The following is a 25596-nucleotide window of genomic DNA, read 5'->3' as shown; positions in this document are numbered from 1 at the left end:
ACAAATAAAGACAAATAGGAGTAGTAAGATAATGAGGAGAACCAGGAGAGAACTGGAATGAGGGTGTAATGGGAGAAAAATTCTAGAGAGAGAAATCCCAAAGAAATGGCAAGTAGAAAGAGGGCAGAAAAGACATTCCTGAGTTCAGCAATTAAGAGGTTAACACTGATTTCTGTAATGAAGGTAGTTTGAGTACAATGATGAGAATGTGACCAGAATGTACACGCTGCGTAGCTTTATGAAAAGACTGTATGTGAGATTGTAAATTTCAGTTAATTAGTTTGTCTCTTGTTAGGCTGAGTTTCTAAATCAAGAACTGATTTTTACTTCTGCTTCCAGCCTCAAGTACAATAAAAGAAAGCAGAAGCTTAAAAATGTTTTTTTTTTAGAGAATAAAAAATGCTCAATAAACAGAAGGTGAGAAATGAAGATACTAATTAGACTGCCTAAGAAGGTTGATAAAAAAGAGAGATGGATGGATTGGGTAGTGGCTCGAAAAGGAGGTAGCATCACATTTTCAATAATAAAGATGCAACTTATTCATAGGCTGACTTTAAGCAATAGATATAATACAGGCAGAAATGTAAGAAACAAGGCAGAAGACAACTAAACATGAGAACATCACGGGATCTGCCGAATAACATCCACAGCAAGGATGAAAAGTTTAGCCTTGGAAAGAAAGCGAGACCACTTTATTTAGGGAGAGAGTTATAGTGAAGTTTGGAATGTCAGTGGGAATAAAAATGATTGCTGCCACATACTGAACACTGGGCTAAGCAACGGTTTGGCTCCTCACAACTGCTCTATGGGGTGAGTATTATTCTTTTCATTCAGTAGGAGAGAAGTAACTTAAACACAGGCTTCCCAGGTGGCGCCACTGCCTGCCAGCACAGGAGATGCAAGAGACGTGGGTTTGGTCCCTGGGTAGGAAAGATCGCCTGAAGTAGGAAATGGCAATCCACTCCAGTATTCTTACCTGGAAAATTCCATGGGCAGAGGAGTCAGCAGGCTGTAGTCCATGGGGCTGCCAAGAGTCAGACACGACTGAGCACACGACTTAAAACACACTCATACCTTGTGATTGCTGTTTCTCTACTTTCCCCTTACATCTTCATGTCTACCGTGTTCAGCCTGCTCCAGGCTACCATCTCCATGCTGGACTACTGCTCTGACCTCCCAACTTTTCTCATCATGTTCACTGCTGTTTCCTTTCTACCTGCTCTCCATACCACATGTTTCATAGTCATTACTTGAAGAACACATCTGATCATTGCATCGTCTGCTTATAATGACTATTGTTCTTGGAATAAAGAAAGCCAAATCCCTGACATGGACTAACAAGGACAAATGAAAACTTCTCTGTCCTCACTCCCACCAAGAGTGCTAGAAGGTTCTCTTTTCTCTGCCCCCTCTCCAGCATTTATTGTTTGTAGATGTTTTGATGATGACCATTCTCATCAGTGTGAGGGTGTACCTCATTGGAGTTTTGATTTACACTGACATTTACACTACCAGGGATAAAATAGCTAGTGGGAACCTGCTGTTTAGCACAGAGAACTCAGTTCAGTGCTCTGTGGTGACCTAGATGGGTGGGCTGTGGGTAGGTGTGAAAGGGAGGTTCAGGAGGGAGGGGATATAGGAATACACATATCTGACTCACTTTACTGTACAGAAGTTGTTCAGTCATCAAGTTGGGTCCGACTCTTTGTGACCACATGGACTGTACAGGCTTCCCTATCCTTCACTATCTCCCAGAGTTGGCTCAGATTCATGCCCATTGAGTCAGTGGTGCTATTCCAATAAAAAGATTAATACCTCCTCTCCAAAAAATTAAGATATAAAATTGCTCTGTCCTCTGCCAACTTCTCCAGCTTCATCTGACTTCTTGTTCTCTGGTCAAACCAGCCTTCTTTCAATTCCTTTAATGGCCAAGGCTAGCCTATCTTCAACGTCTTTCATTAGGCCCACACTTCGGCCTGGAACACTCTTTATCCACAACTTCTCTTTGTCTAGTTACTCCTACCCAGTCTTCAAATTCAGTTCTAGTGTCATTTCTTCCCTAAATTCATGAGTTTCCCTTACTTTTCCTCAATAGAACTTTATTCTGATGTGTCATTATACACTTCAGTTCAGTTCAGTCACTCAGTCGTGTCTGACTCTTTGCAACCCCATGGACTGCAGCACACCAGGCCTTCCTGTCCATCACCAACTCCAGAGTTTGCTCAAAATCATGTCCATTGAGTTGGTGATGCCATCCAACCATCTCATCCTCTGTCATCCCCTTTTTCTCCCACCCTCAATCTTTCCCAGAATCAGGGTCTTTTCCAATGAGTCAGTTTGTCACATCAGGTGGCCAAAGTATTGGAGTTTCAGCTTCAGCATCAGTCTTTCCAATGAATATTCAGGACTGATTTCCTTTAGAATGGACTGGTTGGATCTCCCTGTAGCCCAAGGGAGTCTCAAGAGTCTTCTCCAACACCACAGTTCAAAAGCAGTAATTGTTCAGCGTTCATCTTTCTTTATAGTCCAACTCTCACATCCATACATGCCCACTGGAAAAACCATGGCTTTGACTAGAAGGACGTTTGTTGGCACTTATACACTTATGTGAATGTTAATAAATGGCAGTCACCGTCTTCCCTGCTTCTGTCAGACGGTGAACCCCATTACTTATGGTCTTCGTTTATTTCATTCACCACTGTATCCTCACCTCCTTACACAATGCCAAGCACGTGATAGATATTCAATAAAGATGTGTTGCTAGGTTAAATAGGAAAGACAAGGAAATAAGTCTGAGTTCCATTCTCAATTTATACTTTAAAGGCAATTATGTTCAATCACATTGGTCTTTTATTCCACTGCTGGCCTGCATATATCTTGATGTTTTCATTTTTGAAATTTCTGTATATTACCTTTTGGCCTCACAAGAGAAAAGATAAAGATTTAGTCCTTTTATAACACGTCTACCATTAACACATATACTTCTTTTCCCATTTCTTAGACAAATAATATTTTTTTGGCTAGATCACAATTTAGAATTTAACTATTTATGACAATGTAAATATCATTTATACCCGAGCCTTAAATACGAGCCATGGGTGCTGTATGTGTTAGTTTCTCAGTCATGTCTGACTCTGTGACCCTTTGTAGCCCACCAAGCTCCTCTATCAGTGGGATTTTTCAGGCAACAATCCTGGAGTGGGTTGCATTTTCCTCCTCCAGGGGATCTTCCCAACCCAGGGACTGAATCTGTGTCTCCTGTGTCTTCAGCACTGTAGGCGGATTATGGATTCTTAACCCATGAGGGTTAAGAATTGAGCCACCGGGGAAGCCCAGGAAGGGCACAATAGCTAGTTCTATGGTTTTCCTATAGTTGCAAGGAAGCATGAGGATTTAATCCCCCAGTAAAGTAATTGTTAGAATTTAATCTCTACTGAATTCAACAAATGAGAATTTAGCTGTACCAGACCAAGCCCTCATTATTGAGATTGTTTACTGAGCTATAAGTAACCAATATGGATAAAATGCAACTGAACTCGAGCTATATACCCGCCAGTGCACTGGGTTACTAGCTGATCATACACCTGAGAAGACGATATGACCAATGAACAGTAAAATCTGCTGGGATCATCAGAGATGATGGACGGCTTTGACTCAGTTTATCTACACATTCACAGACTTGACTCGACTCTCATGCCCACACATATCCTAAGAGCCAAATGGAATGATTAGGACACCACAGGTTGTGCCTAGATGTATGTCACAGTGTCCTTGTTATACTCAACAGGTTTTGAGGTCTCTTCTCCTTTGTTTTCCCTTAAAGTTAGGTAAATTTAGTGTTGTGTGAAGCCTATTACATTTCATTCATTTAAGTTTTGATATGAATTCAAAACACACAGCTTCTTATAGAAAAAAAAAATAGCATAACTGTTACGGATTACATTTCCTTCCTTGTGTAACTGATTTTCTTCACATTTAGTTAACCAATTTTTTACATCTAGTTAGTTTTCTTTGTACTGTCATCAGTGTTCAAATTCTCTTTTAGAAGGGTACGTCTACCGCAGATTCATGAATTAGCATTCTACACACATATCCACATGTACATGCTCAGTCACTCATGTCAACTCTTTGCGACCCCACTGACGGTAGCCCACAAGGCTCCGCTGTCCATGGGATTGTCCAGGCAAGAATATCAGAGTGTGCTGCTATTTCCTGTTCCAGGGGGATATTTCTGACCCAGGGATCGAACCTGAGGTTCCAGTGTCTGCTGCATTGGCAGGCAGATTCTTTACCGCTGAGCTACCGGGGAAGCCTCCACACACATATCTATAGGTCATTCCCAAACTCTTTTCCTGAGGACTGTATCTCCTATTGATATGTTGGAGCATGTTCATGACAAGACAATGAAAAAAATTTTTGCTCCTCAGAGATGTTGTCTGTCAGCCTAGAGTATCTACTCTTGAACCCTGTGTGTGCTCTCATCTTGGGATCACTCTTCGCCATCCCTTTGTTTCTCTCACTAGATCTCATGTGTTCTTTTTCATGGCTTACCTCTCCATCTTTGTGGAGTGGTTCCTCCAGTAGCTTACAGATCAAGGCTGCAAGGGAGATACATTTGAGACTTGATATGCTTTTATATTTTTAAATTTTATTAATAATTCACCTGTTTACAGAATTATGGACTTCCCTAGTGGCTCAGACGGTAAAGAATCTGCCTGCAGTGAGGGAGAGCCAGGTTGGGGAGATCCCCTGGAGAAGGGAATAGCTACCCACTCCAGCATTCTTGCCTGGAGAATTCCATGGACGGAGGAGCCTAGTGCTCTACAGTCCATGGGGTTACAAAGCGTCTGACACGACTTAGCAGCTAATACTCTCACTGTTTTTTTTCACTTATCAATTTCTGGGTTAAAAATAACTTTGCCCAAGGATGTTGAATATACTGTTCCATCATCCTTAGGGTTCAAGATTAATGTGGGGAAGTCCAACGCCTTTTAGATAACTGATCCATTGCAGAAGATCTGTTTCTCTTTCTGGAGGGCTTTTAAAGTCTTTCCTTTGTCCCTGGTTTTATGACATCTTCTAAGATGTGCTACAAAGGTGATTTTAATTTTATTCATTTTCCTAACATGATCTGGAAACTGGAAATTCCCTTAGTTTGGGGAATTGGGGGGAATGATTTCTCTGACAGCTTCCTTCAATCTATTTGTCGTTGTGTTCTTTCTGGAACGTCTATCAGTTACTAAGGCTGGACCTCCTGGACTAAGTCTCTTTTCTTTATGTTCTCTCTCATCTTTCTTGTCACTTTGTATTTTTGCTCCAGTTTCTGGGAAGTTTCTTTAACACTATCTTCTAACTTTATCTTTTGTCAAGATTTCATTTCTGGTACCATATTTTTATTTTCAAACAGATTTTTTAGTTCTCTGAACTCCCTCTTTCTTATCATAGCATCTCATTCTTATTTCATGGATGCAATATTTTCTTGTCTCTAAAAATATTCATGGTATTTTTGAAGATTTTTTTCACCTGAAGTTGACTGTGTTTGTTACTTTTTCTTAAAAGTTTCTTTCAGATGTTTCAGTTTAGTTTAGATCAGTCGCTCAGTCATGTCCGACTCTTTGTGACCCCATATACTGCAGCATGCCAGGCCTCCCTGTCCATCACCAGCTCCCAGAGTTTACTCAAACTCATTTCCATTGAGTCGGTGATGACATCCAACCATCTCATCCTCTGTCGTCCCCTTCTCCTCCCACCTTCAATCTTTCCCAGAATCAGGGTCTTTTCTAATGAGTGAGTTCTTTGCATCAGGTGGCCAAAGTATTGGAGTTTCAGCTTCAGCATCAGTTCTTCCAATGAATATTCAGGACTGATTTTCTTTAGGATGGACTGGTTAGATCTCCTTGCAGTCCAAGGGACTCTCAAGAGTCTTCTCCAACACCACAGTTCAAAAGTTCAGATGTTTAAAAATCTTCATTTGTGTGCTTACATCTAGAGGGCACCTATAAAACTGATAAGCTGTAAATTACCTTATTAGGAGGATAAAACAAGTGTGTGAGGTCAATCATTTCATGGTCACCTATGTGAATCATATATTGGTGAGGGTTTTCAGATCCATCATCTTTACCTGGAAGACCTCGGATTATCATTTAATTTTCAAAACATCATGAGAAATAATGATTGGTGCTTCCAATCTTTACAGAAGAAAACAAAGACGTGGAGTATACAGCCAGTGAGTATTTATGCAAGATTCATACTGGAGTCTTCTCAGTCCAAATCCATTGCTACTTCATTATCTCATGTAGCCTTCTTTAGACAAAAACCTGCAGTCCTCAGTGATGAACTTTCTAAGATATGGTAACAATTAATCCAACACCTTGATAGGATTATTAGCTATCCCAGAAATACAGGAAGTGTCCAGGGTAGCAAGTAAATAGGCAGCTGACACGTGGACAGAGAGGATTCTTTCAGGGAACAAGGGCCAACACAGATAAAGGGTGCCATGAGCTTCTTCCAGAGTCACTCTCCTCCCACATTTTGTCTCTAAAGTTTTGGCTCAGGAATCCAGACATCATCCTTATTTTCCTTATGACTACACAAAGCAGCAGGTAGAGGGCTGGGTGGCATGAGTGCCCTGCTTTCTTTCTTTTTTCATTTATTTATTTTAAATTAATTTTTATTGGAATATGGTTGCTTTACAATGATGTGTTAGTTTTTCAATTCAGTTCAGTCACTCAGTTGTGTCCAGCTCTTTACGATCCCATGGACTGCAGCATGCCAGGCTTCCCTGTCCATCACCAACTCTCAGAGCTTGTTCAAACTCATGTCCAATGAGTCGGTGATGCCATCCAACCATCTCATCCTCTGTTGTCCCCTTCTCCTCTTGCCTTCAATCTTTTCCAGCATCAGGGTCTTTTCCAGTGAGTCAGCTCCTCACATCATGTGGACAAAGTATTGGAGCTTCAGGTTCAGCATCAGTCCTTCTGAGGAATATTCAGGGTTGATTTCCTTTAGGAGTGACTTGTTTGATCTCCTTGCTGTCCAAGGGACTCTCAAGAGTCTTCTCCAGCACCGCGGCACAGTTTGAAAGCATTAGTTATTTATTTTATACATAGTATATATGTGTCAATCCCAATCTCCCAATTCCTACCACCCGCCTTCTTTTGCCCTCAGTATTCACATACTTGTTCTCTATATCTGTGTCTCTTGCTTCTGCTTTAAGTTTTGTTGGGTATAGACTTTCATGGTGAAACTTACTTTCTTTTAGCACTCTGATGATATCATTACATTGTATATTAGTCAGCTTGGGCTGCCATACCTCAGACTGAGTACTTAAACAGAGATATATGTTCTCACAGTTTTGGAGCCTAGAAGTCCCAGATCAAGGCTGTTGGCAACTTGAGTCTTTCAGAGGCCTCTCTCCTTGGCTTGCAGATGGCCACCTTCTTGCTGTGTCCACACATGACCCTTCCTCTGTGAGTATGTATACACTCCTTGTGTCTTTTCCTCTTCTAATAAAATTATCAGTTCTATTGGATTAGGGCCCCACTCATCTGACTTCATTAAATCTTAATTAACTCCTTAAAAGGCCTTTTCTCCAAAGTCAGATTGAGATTTAGAGCTTCTACCCATGACTTTGGGGAGCATATGATATTTAACAATTGTCTTCTGACTTTCCTAACTTCTATTAATAAACCAGCTTCATTATTATTGCTACTTGGAGGATAATAAACTTTCTTTTCCTTTTTTAAAATTAAAAAAATAACATTTATTTTAACTGGAGGCTAATTACTTTACAATATTGTAGTGGTTTTTGCCATACATTGATATGAATCAGCCATGGGTGTACATGTGTTCCCCATCCTGAACCCCCCTTCCCACCTCCCTCCCCATCCCATCCCTCAGGGTCATCCCAGTGCACCAGCCCTGAGCACCCTGTCTCATGCATCAAATGTAGACCGGCGATCTATTTCACATATGGTAATATACACGTTTCAATGCTATTCTCTCAAATCATCCCACCCTCGCCTTCTCCCACAGAGTCCAAAAGTCTGTTCTTTACATCTGTGTCTCTTTTGCTGTCTCATATATAGGGTCATCATTACCATCTTTCTAAATTCCATATATATGCATTGGTATACTGTATTTGTGTTTTTCTTTCTGACTTACTTCACTCTGTATAATAGGCTCCAGTTTCATCCACCTCATTAGAACTGTTTCAAATGTATTCCTTTTAATAGCTGAGTAATATTCCATTGTGTATACGCACCACAGCTTTCTTATCCATTCATCTGCCAATGGGCATCTAGGTTGCTTACATGTCCTGGCTATTGTAAACAGTGCTATGATTATCATTGGGGTACATGTGTCTCTTTCAATTCTGGTTTCCTTGGTGTGTATGCCCAGCAGTGGGATTGCTGGGTCATACGGCACTTCTATTCTCAGTCTTTTAAGGAATCTCCACACTGTTCTCCATAGTGGCTGTACTGGTTTGCATTCCCACCAACAGTGTAAGAGGGTTCCCTTTTCTCCGCACCCTCTCCAGTGTTTATTGTTTGTAGATTTTTGGATAGCAGCCTTTCTGACCAACGTGAGATGGTACCTTATTGCGGTTTTGATTTGCATTTCTCTGATAATGAGTGATGTTGAGCATCTTTTCATGTGTACTAAACTTTTTTTTTATGGATCTGAATTTTTTTTTCTCTTTGTCTTTGGGTTTTTAGTGCTTTTACTGTAGTCTGCTACAGTGTGGTTTTCCTTGTATATGTTTTGTTTGTAGTTTATGGAATTTCTTGAATCCATAAATTGAGGTTTTACCTCACCTTAGTAAATCCTCAAATACTAACTCTTCAGATATTATTTCTATTTCATTCTCTCTCACCTTTTTCTTGAACTGTAATTACATGCGTGTTAGATATTTTTGCTGCATCTCACGTCTCTTTTTTCTGTATTTTCCATTCTTTTTTATTTTGTGCTTCAACTTTAATATTTTTTTCATAGCTATTGTCCTTCCAGTAATTCTCTCTTCAGTTTTGATTAATCTGTGGTTAAACCCATACACTGAGTTCTTTATTTCAGTTATGTTACTTTTAAGTTTCCATTCAGATATCTTTATAGGTTTAATATGTATACTGAAATTCTCAATTTTTTATTCTATACCCCAAATTATTATGTGTATTCATTTTAAAGCCTTTATTATCTGAAATCTCCTTAGCTCAATTTCTGTTGTTTGTTTCTCACGGTGTTCAGTGATGTTTCATTCTCCTTCCATGCCTTTATTTTTTTCTTTGGCTTGTGCCAAAAATTATACAGGAAAAAATGTAGAGATAATTCGAAGCTTGAGATGATGTTATCCGTTTTGGGACATGGTTTATATTTATTTCTGGCAACAGGTTAGCAGAAAACTCCCAGTTCACCAAGAGTAGTGACACCAAAAGTTTTGCTCAGTTTCTTAGTTCTTGAGATGTCCTTCTTGACTTATCAGTCTTAACTTACTTGTTAGTTCTTGAATGACTTCAACTAGTTTTTTTTTAAACTACATTTTCCGGCTTTTAAAGTTTTCTCAGAAGGAGAGGTGGTTTGAATTAAATAGTCCTCTATTACCAGAAGTGGAAACCCTCTTGTATTTTTAAGTAAGAAAATAAACTAATAATATCCAACAGCCTATATATCAGGGTTCCTTTCAAAGAACTCTAAAAATTCTGAAATCCCTTTCCATTTTTATCCATATACACATCATATATGTGAAATATATATATAGCCTATATGTCAATTATATATGTATATTATATACTTATATATGATATATGTAAGTAATGAATGAATTACTTAGATATATTAGTGAAAGTGAAAAAAAGTGTTAGTCCCTCAGTCATGTCCAACTGTTTACAACCCCATGGACTATAGGTTACCAGGCTCTTCTGTTCATAGAATTCTCCAGGCCAGATTACTGGAGTGGGTAGCCATTCCCTTCTCCAGGAGATCTCAACCCAGAGATTAAACCTGAGTCTTCTGCATTGTAGGCAGATTCTTTACTGTCTGAGCCACCAGGAAATCCTAGGAAGGTTTAATCAGCTTCTCTCTGGTCATGGATTGCCATTCCCAAAAATCTCACTTATCTACAGACAAATATTTTTTTAAATTGCAGTTTGTTTTATGCTTCACTAGACTGAAATCTCTAATCACATTTTTTTTTTTTCCTGTAGAAAGTTGAAGTGATTCCAAACCTTATACTACAAAATAGTATGACAGTGCCTAAATTATATTTAGGGAGTTTTAATTATAAGCAAGTCTCTTCTTAGGAGCATACATTCCAGGTAATCTTTGGTTACCTGCATTAATTTTGTGGCATTAATTTACCAGCTCTTAATACCTAATTGTGTTGGCACTGTTAGCAAGTACTCTATACAGCTATGTTAACACAAGACCTACAAATAAACAATATATATAATGTGACTTTGTGCTCTAAACTGGTATTAAAAGGAGGAAAGCTTGAGAAGAAAATGCTTGTAATCATACAGTAAAAATACCATAAGAGAACATGGTTTGATTAAAAATGCTCTGGAGTAAAAATTATAGACACTAAAGTCCTTTGATGACTTCAATACCCAAAAATTTAATACAAAAATATTTGAACTTCTATGATATATAAAGACATATGGTATGTGTGAATCTTCAGTTTTAAAGAAAAATAGAAAGCATGTTAGTGATGACAGCACCAAACTGGGAATTATGAAAGTCTGACTTTAGAGTGAAGTGAAATTGTCCTAGGGATTGGAGGAACTAAGACTGAACCTGCCTCCTTTTGAAGGCTGTTGGGCCAGATCCAATTTTTTTTTTTTTCTCCCTAGCTTGACTAGCTTCCTTTCTTGGCCAAAACCAGAAGTCCAAATTTGGTATTGGCTTCAGGAGTAGCAAATTTAAGTTTTAGCAGATTAGAGCAGTAAAGTAATTTAATGTATTCAATATGATTAAAATAAAATTAAAATGTCAGTTATGAATGGAAAAAGAGGAATAAATAAAACAAAAATATAGTGTTTACTTTTGGTCTGTATGGAGAGGTTCTCATCTATATGAAAATTAGAATAGGTTCTTGAAAATACGATCACTCCTAGAATCTAAAATTTTGGTACTTAATAATGTTAGGTAATCATAATGAAACTAGATGAGATAGAAGGTAATTACAGGTCAAAAAACATATTTATCACCATTTGGACACTAAACTGTTTCTTAATTTATATTAATGCAAGCTATAGTGAAAGTGAGTTACCCCACCATGTCCAGCTATTTGCAACCCCACAGACTATACAGTCCACAGAATTCTCCAGGCCAGAATATGGGAGTGGGTAGCCGTTCCCTTAGAAATGAATAAAAAAAAAATTTTTTTTCCCAGAGTTTTGGCTAATATAATGGTCAGTCTTTAAATTTTTTCTTAAATATTTTGATTCTAAACTTGCATACTTTACAGGCTAACCCAAGAACCTGTATTCCTTAATGTCTTCATTTTGTTTGATTTTTGCTAGCTTTGTTATGATAAAGAAATTATGTCCATTTCCCTTTAGGCATATACTCTTTGTGTGATCTTGGGCAAGTTACTTATCAAACTCTCAAAACCAGTTTCCTCTGTAAAATATTGATAGTCATAATATATAAGAGCTTCTGGGAAGACTGAATCAGAGAATTTAAGTAGAACTCTTAGCACAGTACCTAGTAAGAAATGCAATAAATATTACTAATTGCAAATAAAGCAAAACAAAAGAAGCCCCACACTTATACTTTAAAAGTAACTTTTGCCAAAGATTACAAGTTTTGAGCACCCACTATGTGTCTATAACGTGTACTTTAAGTGTTTCCCAAGTTGAATCTCCTGTAATCCTCAACAACTAAAAACTGTTAGTATTTAATTTTACAAATGAAAAATAATGCTACACAGGGAAGTTAAATAATGTCCCCAGGCACACAGTCAATAAAAGGAGGACTCATGATTCAAACTGTGTTTGACTAACTATAGAATCTACACCTGTGAAAGTGAAAGGGTGAAAGTGTTAATCGTTCAGTCATGTTCAACACTTTGTGATCCCATGGACTGTAGCCCACCAGGCTTCTCTGTCCATGGGATTCTCGAGGCAAGAATACTGGAGTGGGTTGCCATGCCCTCCTCCAGGGGATCTTCCCAACCCAGGGATCGAACCTGGGTCTCCTGTATTTTCTGCATTGGCAGGTGGGTTTTTTACCATCTGAGCCACTTTCAAGCTATGCCTCTTTTCACATGAGAGTGCCATCAGGCTCCAAATTGAACATTTGAAACAAACAAAAAAGGAAACTTGGTGGGAAATATTTAAGGCAATAATTAAGAAAGTGTTTCAAATTTTAAGGCAAGATCAGATATTGAAACCTAAGTAGAAATCATAGGTGATATAGAATAAACCAAGACAGGTACCGGACATGATATTAATATAAATAAAAATAAGGAAATAAATCAAGCAAATCAATGTTGAATCTATAAAATGCTCAGGCTCTTAGTCTCATATCATAGGAAAAACTAACTGGTATCTGACACATAGTTATCCTCAGAACAGGTGTGGTTAAATATGCTTCAACCTTTAGGTCTGAGTTAAGGGTCTAAATCTGGCAGCTAGACAAAAATTGCCAATGACTCATGAACAAAGCATAATATAAGGACATTTCATAAAACATGGTCTGTTAATAGGGTATAATTATTTACCTTATGTCATTTAATATAATGACATTTCATGTTAAATATTCCCTAAATTTAAGCATATTTTAAATCCCAGGCCAATAGGATATAACTACCATCCACTCTGTCTTGCTAGTGACCTCTAGATAAAGGCAACAAAAATAATCAAAGCATTTTAGTAAAATTTATAACATGAATCACGAAAACCCCACATAGGTAATATTGAAAAGTACATACATATTTTTACATTTTTTTTTTACAAAATCAGATGTTTTATAAAATATTTTATATTATAGAAAAAATTCAAATAATACTTTCATCTAATTCCAATGAAATTATTACAGTGCCAGCATGCAACTATTCCACTATTGAGAAACTGTTCCACATAGAATCATTCAATCTAAATCTACAGTAAAATTTAATTCTGATCTCCCTAACTTTTGGGGGGTAAGATATCCAATTAATTTTATTTGAATTTTTTTAAGGGAAAGCAGTTTTAAAATTAGATTGTGGTGATACTTATTAGATTAAAATTATATTTCTGTTGGGTAACTGTAAATTTATTGACATTTATAAACCATATTCAGAAAGGGTGCATCTTACACTCTGTGAATTGTATCTAGGGACACCTGGTTAAAAATGCGCCCTCCAGTGGGAAGCGGTGGTTAGTGAGGTAGCTAACTTGGAAGGTAGCTGGCTTCTAACCAGCCAGAAAATACAGAATGTGAGACTAGGAGGTGGATGAGGCCAGCGCAGCAGTTAAAGATAACATGGTGTTCAACCTGGCCAGAAATGATTAAATAATCTTTGCCTCACTCTTTTCCCATTAAAAAAAGAGGCAGAAATAAACATTAGGGAAGATAATTTTCTGCTACTTACATTTTTTCCAAGCCCATGCTTTTTTTTTTTTACTTTTTTAAAAATTTATTTCTTAAAAAAAAAAAAAAAAGCCTTAAAGTAACTATTAGTCACTAGAATATAAGCTGCATACATAAAGACCATTCACTGAAATTAATGACATGCTCCCAAATGCACTTGAGGTTTAAAAAGAACCAAGTAAACTAAACACATTTTATACTGAGGAAAGAACACAAAAATGCACATCATATCAGAAAGCATATTTGGTAATGTTCCATTTTATTTCTATCACTACTATAGTACAAAAGTCAATAAATACAGTGTATGCTTATACGCCATTCTTGATAGTAACACATCTTTACCTTTCATATGTCACAGAACAGGTTGAGATAGATTCCTTCTGTCTGATTCTGAAGTACATGTTAATTTAAAGGGCAAAAATGCCCTAATTATCTTTCCTCCTAGGCCTATCCTTCCTAAAGTAATGATGCTACTACTTAACAGGTAAGATCTATGGCGTTGTTATTTATTTTAGCGGAATTTCTACTCTTCCTTTCAAAAACAGCGAAGCTGAGACTGTACAAAGAAATGAACCCTGATTAAGACTGGTCTTGTTTTATATTGAAAGTATATTTTAGTTATATTAAAACACTAATCCATAAACATTTTTGAAATAATATTGATTTTTAAACATTCAATGGTTATGCCTTTTTAATGTTTTGCTATAGGAATTTCAATTATTAAAAAAATTGGATGTTAAAACAAATTTCCTTATACCATCATCTACTGATCTAACAATTTCCATGATTTGCAACACTTGGTTTATCTATCTTTCTAGGTATATTTTTATTACCATATGCTTAAAGGAAATTCTAGACCCTATGTCTTCTACATCCACTTAGCAAGGTATCTCTGAATAAATATAAAATTAGTAGCTATCACATTTTTCTTTAGTTGAGACATTACAGAATAGAGACATAAATTAAAGTGTATCTATTTTCAATCATGCTATGATGATGCATAATTTTTAGGATTTATTTAAAACATACGGAAGACAGGGCTTCCCAGATGGTGCTACTGGTAAAACATACAGAAGATAAAGTATTAAGATTTTTGAGTAGTTCACTTCTATGCAAAATATTTTGACTCTATTCTTTCCTATTAGAAATTACAATCCAAACTATAGGTGAAAATTATTACCATTTTAATATTAAAGAAAAAGCAACAGAAAACTTGTTTTCAGTCATATTTGCTGTTCTATTACGTTTAAATATTCCTGTTTAATAAGTCCATAATTATTCTGAATGTAGATACAGGGAATACAATCTGCCACTGCACTTATATATGCAGATTTTTTGTCCTAGAAGTGAGTTGGACAAGCTTCAAATATAGTAAAATATTTAAAATTCCAGAGTTTAATTCATAATGCTTAAATGCAATTTGCACATATTGGCAGTAAGTATATTAGAATATCATTTCAACATGTATTCACTTCAATTGATACAAGGTAACATATTCTGTCAGTGTAAAATTTAAATAAAGTTAGTAACATTGATGATATAGCATTATAATTTTGACACAAAAATACAAAGAATTTAAATTTATGTATGCCACAATACAAATACTAAACGACCATGCTAATGAATCAAGATACCAAGTTAGTATTTTAGCTCCAAGAACCATATTTTGACTTTTACTTAGTTATGTTTTATCATAAGTTTTTATATATGTACTTTAGGACTAATGAAGATTTTTAAAATTTTTCTTTAAAGACAATTTTCCATCTTTTTAATTTTTCTGTATGTCTGTCATTAAATCATACCTTCAAAGAAACCATCTCTTTGGGGTTGTGCTTTCTCTGGTGGTTTTATAACAGAAACTTTATTTTCATTGTTTCTGAATAATGCTAGGCGCACAGTGGGATCTAGATAAAAAGAGATTAAGACAAAAGTTCAGCTCTGGTTCTTTCCTTCTCTCAAATTGCTAACAATTTTCTATATTAAAATTAAAAATAATAGCCATTCTATAAAATTCTGTGAAATTGACTATGATTTTTAAAAAATATCTTCATAATATAATAAAGTACTCAACATCTATATACTCTTGGTTATTGGATTAAGAACTAGCCAATACTTACTACACAGGGAAGAAACACTAATAATGAGAAAAAATTGCATTTAAATTTTCCAGTTATGCCATCAACTTTTTATTTATGGAGTTGTTTTACTGTCCATTGTCTTAACTCCTTTGGTAAATTCCTGATATTTTTGTTTGAATACATTTTGTCATAAATATAAATAGATAAAAGCTATTGTCATAGGAAAAACCATATACCCTACTTTTTTCCTTCTCTGAACTATAAGAAGGTAAGATATAGAAGATGGAAGCAAGACAAATGAGATAAGAAACATAAAATATAATTTTCATTGGTTTTATAGATAAATGAATGATTTCTGGTTTGTGTTGATCTATGATATTTTACATAAGGAAGATGTATAAATTCTAAGTAATTTTTATAGCCAAGAGAATTCTGAACCTATTAATTTTACAAAATAAATGTAAAAGTAGGGCTCTATAACTTTTTATTGATAATAAATGGTTCTAAGGCATGTGAAATTGGAGATTTGGTGTGGTTTAATTAAGACAAAAGGTTTGTGCTTGTTGAAGAACTGTAATAAAGAGTAGAAAGTTCTGCATTTAAAGTAGGTTAATATACTTTAAAAAGATAGGTTGTATCTGATTGATACAATGTTGTATGTCAGAGATACCTCAATAAAAAAATTAATGAAGTAGGCTAACATAAAACCACAATTCAGCACAGTACATTTTATTGATACCTTTATATCATCTTGCAAAAAGACTTTAAGAATTTTCTATTAATATCTAGTATAATAGAAGTGAATATGTCAAATGAAAAATGAGATTTAAAATATCATAAAACCCAAATTACTTATTTTAATTAAATGTTAAGATAGCATGTTTTTAAAAATGTGAATTAGAAAAGCAGAAGAGTATTTGCAGTTATTCTCAAGTATGAGTATACTGAAGATTTCCATTAGTCTTCCAGTTATAATTTGCCCTTACTAAGCATGATTCACACGTTTCAGAGAGATTTTGTTTTTCAGATTAGGGAAAATATCAGTCAACACATCTCATAATTGTAAGCAACCAAGGTATGGTAAGAGTTGGGTGCTTCTATATGAATTCAATATGAATTATCAATAATAATAATAATAACTATATATTCAACTGAACAAGTACTATATATCACTTAAATCAGTAAACAAATATTGGTATGTTAAAAAGAGCATTAGTGGACGTCCCTGGTGGCTCAGTGGTAAAGAATCCACCTAGCAATGCAGGAGACATGGGACCGATCCCTAATCCGGGAAGATCCCGCATGCCACAGAGCAGCTAAGTCCATGTGCCACAACTACCGAGCTTTGCCCTAGAGCCCCCAAGCTACATCCACGGAAGCCTGTGTGCTTAGAGCCCTTGCTCCCAACAAGACAGACCACTGCAGTGAGAAGGCCGAGCACCGCAACTAGAAGACCCCACACAGCCAAAAACAAATAAATGTTTTAATGAAAGAGCATTAGTCAGTCAGGGAAGGCAGATTACTATGGGTTTACATATTCTATGATACCTTATTATAACCTTTAATTTTTCTACACATTCTCCTTTCTTGCCTTTTCATTTGATCTGTTTGTATTTCCTGACAAGAAATATTGCAATTGAACAAAACTGGGTTAGATCCAAGCTCCAATTTTTACTAGTTGTATGATTCTGGTCAAATTGGTCCCACAGTCTGCTTCCTTTTTGTCCAATAATATTAACTTTGAAATATTACTGTGTGAATTAATTGTATGCAAAGCATCAAGACATAAGTGTAGGTAGGTACTCAATAAAGGGCAGGTACTAAACAGATAATTACAACATAAAAACAATAACATTTCCTGAGAAAGATCTTAAATCATTACTAGAATAAGGTAGGATATAAAGGAACAGACTGTTCGATCCATAGTTGACTTCATTTAATTCAATACAGCACATGAAATAAAAGCAATGGATCTTCTCTAAGTTCTTTTGTACTCCTTTGGGCAAATAATAAGCTCTCCATGACTATTTCTTAATTTGTAAACCATGGATAATGATAGTACTTTCTTCACACTACTATCATGATTAAATAATTCAACATATAAAATATTTAGAAGAGTTGTCTAGTTCTATATTCTCCAGGCAAGAATAATGGAGTGGATAGCCATTCCCTTCTTCAGAGGATCTTCCCAACCCAGGGATCAAACTTGGGTCTTCTGCACTCCAGGCAGATTCTTTACTGTGTGAGCCACCAGGGAAGCCCTAATTTACTTAATAAGATCATTTTATTCATCAAGAGCACATAAATAATAGCATTCTGATTACATCACCTTAAATGGGTTTAAAATAATTCAAGTTGCAAAGGAATAATAATAATGAATAATGATTAGAGACCAAAAATATAGTAATTCTAGATGGGAAAAAAATCACCTGATTCTAATGGTCCCTGGAAAGACCACCATGAAAGATAACATTGCTACCTTCAAAAAATACACAAGTAAGAAAGCCAGTAGATAAGGACATTGTAAAGACCATTCCAAAGTCATTTAAATCTACCCCTCAGTACTCTTGCCTGGATAATCCCATGGACAGAGGAGCCTGGTGGGCTGCAGTCCATGGGGTCCCGAAGAGTCAGACACGACTGAGCGACTTCACTTTCACTTTTCACTTTCATGCATTGGAGAAGGGTGTGCTTGCCTGGAGAATCCCAGGGATGGGGGAGCCTGGTGGGCTGCTGTCTATGGGGTCACACAGAGTCGGACACCACTGAAGTGACTTAGCAGCAGCAGCAATCATCAACAGCAGGTCTATGTTGCTGTTTTTTTTTAATTTTTGTATCTCCCAGTATGACTTGCCCAGTATTTGAGAAACAGATTTTAAATACATCTTTGTCATTTATTTAGAGAAACCCATTAGTAAACTGCAGTTCATGGGATCATAGAGAGTCAGATAGGACTTAGCAATTAAACAACAACAATAAGTAAGCTGAGTTTCCATTATGTATGTGGTTCTGTGCTTGACACTTTATATCCATTACTTCATTTAAGTAACAATTTTCTTTAGGCATTATAATATCCTTAAAATTATTTCAATCCCTTTACAGATTTTATGAAATAAAATAATTTTATTTCAATCTGTAAAGATCCTGAGCAATCTCTTTACAGTTTCTTTAATCCTAAACTTAGCTCACTGGTTTATCTTACTAATGACATACATGAAAATCTGAAAATCTGGTTATTTTCCATTTTATGCATGTGCCATTCAGAGCAATACTATAAAATAAGTTTTATGCTAATGTTGAATGACTATAGTTCATTATTTAATTACAAGTATTATTTACTAATTTAAATTTGCTTTCTCATGGTAAAGATGCTGCCTGCAGTGCAGGAGACCCGGGTTTGATCCCTGGGTTGGGAAGATCCCCAGGAGAAGGAAATGGCAACTCACTCTAATATCCTTGCCTGGAAAATTCCATAGACAAAGGAGCCTGGCAGGCTACATTCTATGGGGTTGCAAAGAGTTGGACACAACTGAGTGACTTCACTTTCTTTTCTTCCTTTCTCAAATATAGGCTTCCCTGGTGGTTCAGATGGTAAAGAATCTGCATGCAATGCAGGAGACCTGGGCTCAACCCCTGGGTAAGGAATATCCCCTGGAGAAAGGAATGGCTAACCACTCTAGTATTCTTGCCTGGAGAATTCCATGGACAAGAGCCTAGCAGGCTAGTCTATGGGTTTGCAGAGGTGGACACAACTGAGTGACTAAGACTTTCACTTTTTCTCAAACATAAACATATACTTTAAATAACTATAAACTACACACACAGTCATACACATACATGGAGTTATATGTCTTTAGTGATGTTTATCTAACTTACTGCTGATCTGCTTAACAGCTATTTATTGAACATCTACTATAGTATTTAAATGACTATAAAATAACGCTAAAATACTAAATGACTATAAAATAGGGCTTCCTTCTTAGCTCAGTTGGTAAAGAATCTACCTGCAATACTGGAGACCTGGACTCGATTCCTGGGTTGGGAAGATCCTCTGAGAAGGAAACGGCAACCCACTCCAGTATTCTTACCTGGAGAATCCCATCGGCAGAGGAGCCTGCAGGCTACAGTCCACGGGGTTGCAATAGTCGGACACGACTTAGCGACTAAACCTCCACTATGGTATTAGGTTCAGGGAATTTGGTGGGGAACAAGTGGAGACTGAGTCCTCCATGATTTTAGTGTTCAAATAAGTTTTATTATTGTTTTATTTAGAGCACAATGAAGCAACATTTAATCAAAATTCTTTTAAGTTCCTTTTGGGAATCACTGAGGTGAACAAAATAAATCAGCAATACACTTCATTTTGTCAGTTTTGTCTAAGCTGTTTCCTTTTGATCCTTCCTCCTTAACATGTCTTAATTGTCTTATCATTTTGCAACCTGATCTCTTTGCTATAGCTCATAAATGGCTTAATTCATACTAAAAAGTTAGCTTTTATTATTTTCTATATGGCTTAATTCTTGGCTATAACTAAATGTTACCAACACAGTTGCAAGCTTTTTTCTTCATTCACATGGGATCAGCACATATTTATTGAATGCTTTCCATGTACTTGACACTTTGCTAGGCATTATCAACAGCTGCAAGATGATTCTTATCCCTAGTAATGTGTGTGTGCACATGTGTGTGTGCTCAGTTGTGTCTGACTCTTTGCTACCCCACAAGGCTCCTCTGTCCTTAGTATTTCCCAGCAAAGAATACTGGAGTGGGTAGCCATCTCCAGGGGATCTTCCTGACTCAGGGATTGAACCCAGGTCGTCTGCATTGCAGGCAGATTCTTTACCACTGAGCCATCTGGAAAGCCCAATATCCCTAATGGGAGTTCTATCTTTATAATGAAATTACCTTCTTTTCTTCATCCGGTTTATCTTTCTTCTAACTCTGAAATTTGATATGCATAAATATGATAAATGTTGGAAAGCCACGTTATGTTTTCATCCTTACATTCTTAGCCCTTAAACTTACCATTCGTTCTCCACTAAAATCCCTATACACAGACCTCTACTCTTTGAAGAGAGCTCCACATTAAAACCACTCACTCACTCTCTTTCTCCATCTGGCTCATCTCAGTTTTGCTACCAATTATGATATCTTTAGGATATTGACCCTTAGATTTTCAATAAACCAGCAACTCTCACTTCACACATGATGTTCTTCACTGCAGCACTAACCTCCAGACTTCACTGGGTATCTGCTAAATTCCTACCCAGATCACCAAATTCTGAAGTCACTTTTGTCCATGACATGACAGTAAAAACAAAAAGACAAGAAAACAAACACCCAACAAACACAAGATCAGTCATCACTGGTTCACACCTAGGTCCACCATGAGGCAAAGAGCAATGGCTTACTACAGATAACAATTAGAACCCAATACCAAACTGAGTAATCATGGTAACTCCTCACAATTTTAGATTCCATCCTGTGGCTTTCAAATAATTCCTCCTCACCCTTCTCCCCATCCTCTCTCTTCTGCTTAAAGCAGATGACCTTATTTATCCTAATGGAAGTCACCAATATTGAAAGTCCTCTGAAGGCTTCCCACACTGTTTGCTTTCTCAGCCCCTTGTTTCTCCATTAATCAGTAACCTGACTGGTATTCCTCTCCTATCTGCTGCTGCTGCTAAGTCACTTCAGTCGTGTTCGACTCTGTGTGACCCCATAGATGGCAGCCCACCAGGCTCCCCTGTCCCTGGGATTCTCCAAGCAAGAACACTGGAGTGGGTTGCCATTTCCTTCTCCAATGCAGTAAAGTAAAAAGTGAAAGTGAAGTCATTCAGTCATGTCTGACTCTTCACGACCTCATGGACTGCAGCCTACCAGGCTCCTCCATCCATGGGATTTCCCAGGCAAGAGTACTGGAGTGGGCTGCCATTGCCTTGCTCCTATCTGCAACTTTCTTCAAATAACTAACCCCCTACCTTTTGCCCTATTTTCACTCTCATCTTAATCAAATATTACTGACATAATCCTTGGTTAAATAAATATATGTACAAGATACAAACAGGAAATATTATTAAGAGCACCAACAACTGAGCAACTTGCTATAAGGTGAAATTTGGATTAATGCTTCAATACTTCTATATTTATGCCCCACTGCTTTGTTAGACTGAAGGGATTCCATTTAATTTTCTCTTCTCTGAATGTCCCATCTGACACTCTCCCTACACCCAGGAGACCAGGGTTCAATCCCTGGGTCAGGAATATCACCTGGAGAAGAAAATGGCTACCCACTCCAGTATTCCTGCCTGGAGAATTCCATGGACAGAGGAGGCCGGAAAAAATAGATGTGATTATAAATTAATGTTAATAAGTGTCAGATGGAAACTAAACAAGTAAATGGGAAAAACACACACACACACACACACACACACACAGGACTTCCCTGGTGGCTTAAACAGTAAAGAATCTGCCTACAACGCAGGAGACCTGGGTTCAATCCCTGAGTCAGGAATATCCCCTGAAGAAGGAAACGGCAACCCACTCCAGTCCCCTTGCCTGGAGAATTCCATGGACGGAGGAGCCTGGTGGGCTACAGGCCATGGGATCATGAGTCAGACAGAGCTGAGTGACTACACCCACAGAGCTGGTTAGTCTCCCGCAGTTTTATGAACAATGTTGCCCTCTTGTGGCCTGAAATTTTCAAGCTGGCAAGTTGGACATGTAAGAGATAGACATATAAAACTGTATATTTGAAAATTACTAATAAATTTTGAAGTATTTAACAGAATTAAAATGTTTAAAATATAATTTAAATGTATTAAGTAATAAAAGTTTAAAATTATGGCCATTAGAGTCAAATTGAAAGTGAAAGTGAAAGAAAGTAAATGTCAAAGAAAGTGAAAGTCGCTCAGTCATGTCCAACTCTTTATTATAAAGTCCATGGAGTTCTCCAGGCCTGGAAACTGAGGTGGGTAGCCTTTCCCTTCTCCAGGGGATCTTACCAACCCAGGGATCAAACTTAGGTCTCCCACATTGCAGGCAGATTCTTAACCAGCTGAGCCACAGGGGAAGCCCAAGAATACTGGAGTGGGTAGTCTATCCTTTCTCCAGTGGATCTTCCCGACCCAGGAATCGAACTGGGGTCTCTTACATTGCAGGTGGATTCTTTACCAACTGGCTATAAGGGAAGCCCAAATTAGTTAATAGCATATCACAACTCATTAATTAATTGCATATATTAATTGATTGCATTAACACTAGAAAACATTTTATTCTATAAGAAGAAAGACTGAGTTACAGAGTCTTAAATTATTTGCTCACATATGCAAAAAGAGATAAATGCTACATCATCCACCTACTAAAGATTATAATATAATTGTACAGGATCCCACTAATTTTCTTTTTCATCTTTAATTTTACCTTGACTATATCTATTCTGGGTATATGTGGTGAAGGGGGAGTAGAGAAAAAGAGTAAGAAGGATTTAAAGGTCGTCATTTTGTTTCACACTTCAGAATGCAAATTTTTGAAAATTGGTTTCATTTCATCAATCTGATAGTATTTTGATAAAATACTATTTTGAGAAACAAAACAAAAGCTTAATAGAAAGACGCAAAACCTCACACAGTAATAAGAATGTGATTTGGCTTACAATCATGTAACTAGAATAAATATCTCTATAAAAATTATATGATTGCCATTTTGGATCTTTACCTAACAGGTCATACTTAATGACCACTGGCAAAATGCTAAATTTAAGATATACCTGTTAGCTTGAATATCTGGTTTTCCTTTTTCTTTTGTTACCCTATCATGCCCCCTTGTGACAGATAAAAATAAGTTTAACTTTTGCTTCATAATATTATGTCTAATTTTTGGCCACTGAAGCAATGATTTTTATTTTTATTTTTATGTTGAGCATATATTCCTTATTAAAATTTTTCTAAAAATATTACCTACTATGCTGATTTATTAAAAATGTACTCAACCTAAAAAAAAACTCAGTTGTTAGAAATAGCAAGAAAGACTTATATATTTCCAGAGATGGAGTCTAACAAGACAAAATTTTCCTTAGCTTCACTGTCACAGACTATTGCAAATACTGTAAATAATTTTAAAAATTAGATCTTGAACATAAATAATAAATATGTGTTGAACATTGGCTGAATCAGTTCTTAAGCTACTTTTGGTATTTGAACTTGCTCCAGGAGTTTCAGTAACTTTTATTAATCTCAAAACATTTATTTAAATGTTGCTTTTGATACTGTTGAAAGTGAGTAGAAATATCCATCAAAGCAATACAACATTATCAAACTACCCTGAATTACTGCACTGAATTCCACTTCCTTAGAATTGAAGGAGAGTCTCACTATTTTTAAGAGTTTGGGGTTATATTTCCTTGGGTAACCACAGTTCACAGAGCCCGGATGGACTTGGTAGGAGTTTACAACATAAGAGTACAGGATGCACTAAACAATCTGACAACAAAGCAAATATTGACATTTTCTCTAAAAAGCCTTGACATTTTAATTCTTTAAACCTAAAAATCTTTGAGTACACACAAAAAATCACACTTATCTTAAAAAGATAAAAGATAAAATTAAGATATCACTATATAAGGGCAAAAAAGGAAAGTTGAACATTTATGAATATAAAAATGAGTTATCAGTAATTTATCAATGGTTAGTAACTGCTGTGTTAACAAATATCAGTTATTCCTCAGAAACCAACAGTATCTTAGTTATTTTGTTTCTAAAAATTATATATATACCTATACACACACATATTTCTTAGAATTCTATAATTGAATTGATCAAAATAATAAATAGAAAATTAATAAAGGTAAAAATTAATCTGAGTGTTTCTTTGTATACTGGTATAAGCTAGAACTATAGGATAAATATAGACTCCTTGCTTGTCTCAGGAGTAATCTTACTTTTATGGAAACATTTCACTGACATTAAGATTTTTATAAAGGAAATTGATGAATGAGAGAAGCAGATAGAAAAGAATGTCATGTTACTTATATTGAGCCTATGAGTCCATGAGTAAACACAAAGTTATATGAAATATACAAATAAATTGTCTTAATTATAGCTATAAATTCATTAACCACCTATTTCTTGCTCTAATATCTATAAATTACTCCACATATTAAGTAATTTTAATAAAACAACTAGAGGTGTCCAAATAAAGACAAATGACTTGAAAAGCCTGGCAAGTGGGACAGAAGAAAGATGCCTTTGAACATTTTGCAAGTTCAGCATAACCACAAAAGATATTCACTGTGCTCGTTTCCCAAAGTGTCAAAGCTGATATTCATGGAACTGATAAATGTATGGAAATAGTTTATAGAATAATCAAGCAATTTAAAAACACACAAAGGAATAAGCACGTGAAGCAGATGCTCTTTAGAATCACCATTTGCTGTGACGAACCAGCTTAGAAAGCAATTACAGCATAATTCTCAGTGTACAATAGATAGAATAATCAATAGCAAAGTAGGTAAGAAACAGGGGAAAGTAAAAATAGCATTTAAGAGTATAATAAATCATTAAATGCAATATCATAAATTTCTCTACATTTTTCTTATTATTTTTATGGAGTATTACCTTAGACAGTCTCATATCTGTGCATTTTATTTCTATGCTTATTAAATACAATTTGCTAAAAATAGTTTAAATGATTATATTTTCAATGTCAGATACACAGTTATTGAGCATTGATTACCCACCTAATTTTTTCCTTAATTTCTTTGATTTCATTTTCTGTGCTCTCTTCAGCATCTGCTGAGCAGTAGAAATATCCTTAAAACCCCTATTAAAAGATCAAATTTAATAAAGGCAAAAATCCTCAGACTATATTTATATTATGCATATACATATAAACATACATATCTGAATTATATCATACCAAAACAAATTTGAATTCCCATTTAAGAATCTAA

At 36.1% G+C, this 25596-nt stretch overlaps 1 protein-coding gene across 7 annotated transcripts in view; it reads right to left on the bottom strand.

Annotated features, from left to right (window-relative positions):
• Positions 1-25596, bottom strand: part of LRRIQ1 (leucine rich repeats and IQ motif containing 1) — a 224631-nt gene that overhangs the window by 65462 nt on the left and 133573 nt on the right. For all 7 annotated transcript variants that reach the window (XM_070788886.1, XM_070788891.1, XM_019960315.2 and 4 more), the window contains 2 exons: positions 25384-25466; positions 15372-15473 (listed from right to left, as the gene is read on the bottom strand). In XM_070788886.1, coding sequence (XP_070644987.1) covers positions 15372-15473; positions 25384-25466 — 185 coding nt within the window. The remainder of the gene's footprint in view (positions 1-15371; positions 15474-25383; positions 25467-25596) is intronic.

The sequence above is a fragment of the Bos indicus genome, chromosome 5 (genome assembly GCF_029378745.1).
Source record: "Bos indicus isolate NIAB-ARS_2022 breed Sahiwal x Tharparkar chromosome 5, NIAB-ARS_B.indTharparkar_mat_pri_1.0, whole genome shotgun sequence".
Classification (NCBI taxonomy): Eukaryota; Metazoa; Chordata; class Mammalia; order Artiodactyla; family Bovidae; genus Bos; species Bos indicus.
The sequence above is the reverse complement of the archived record's forward strand: the minus strand, read 5'-3'. Positions and strand labels throughout refer to the sequence as shown.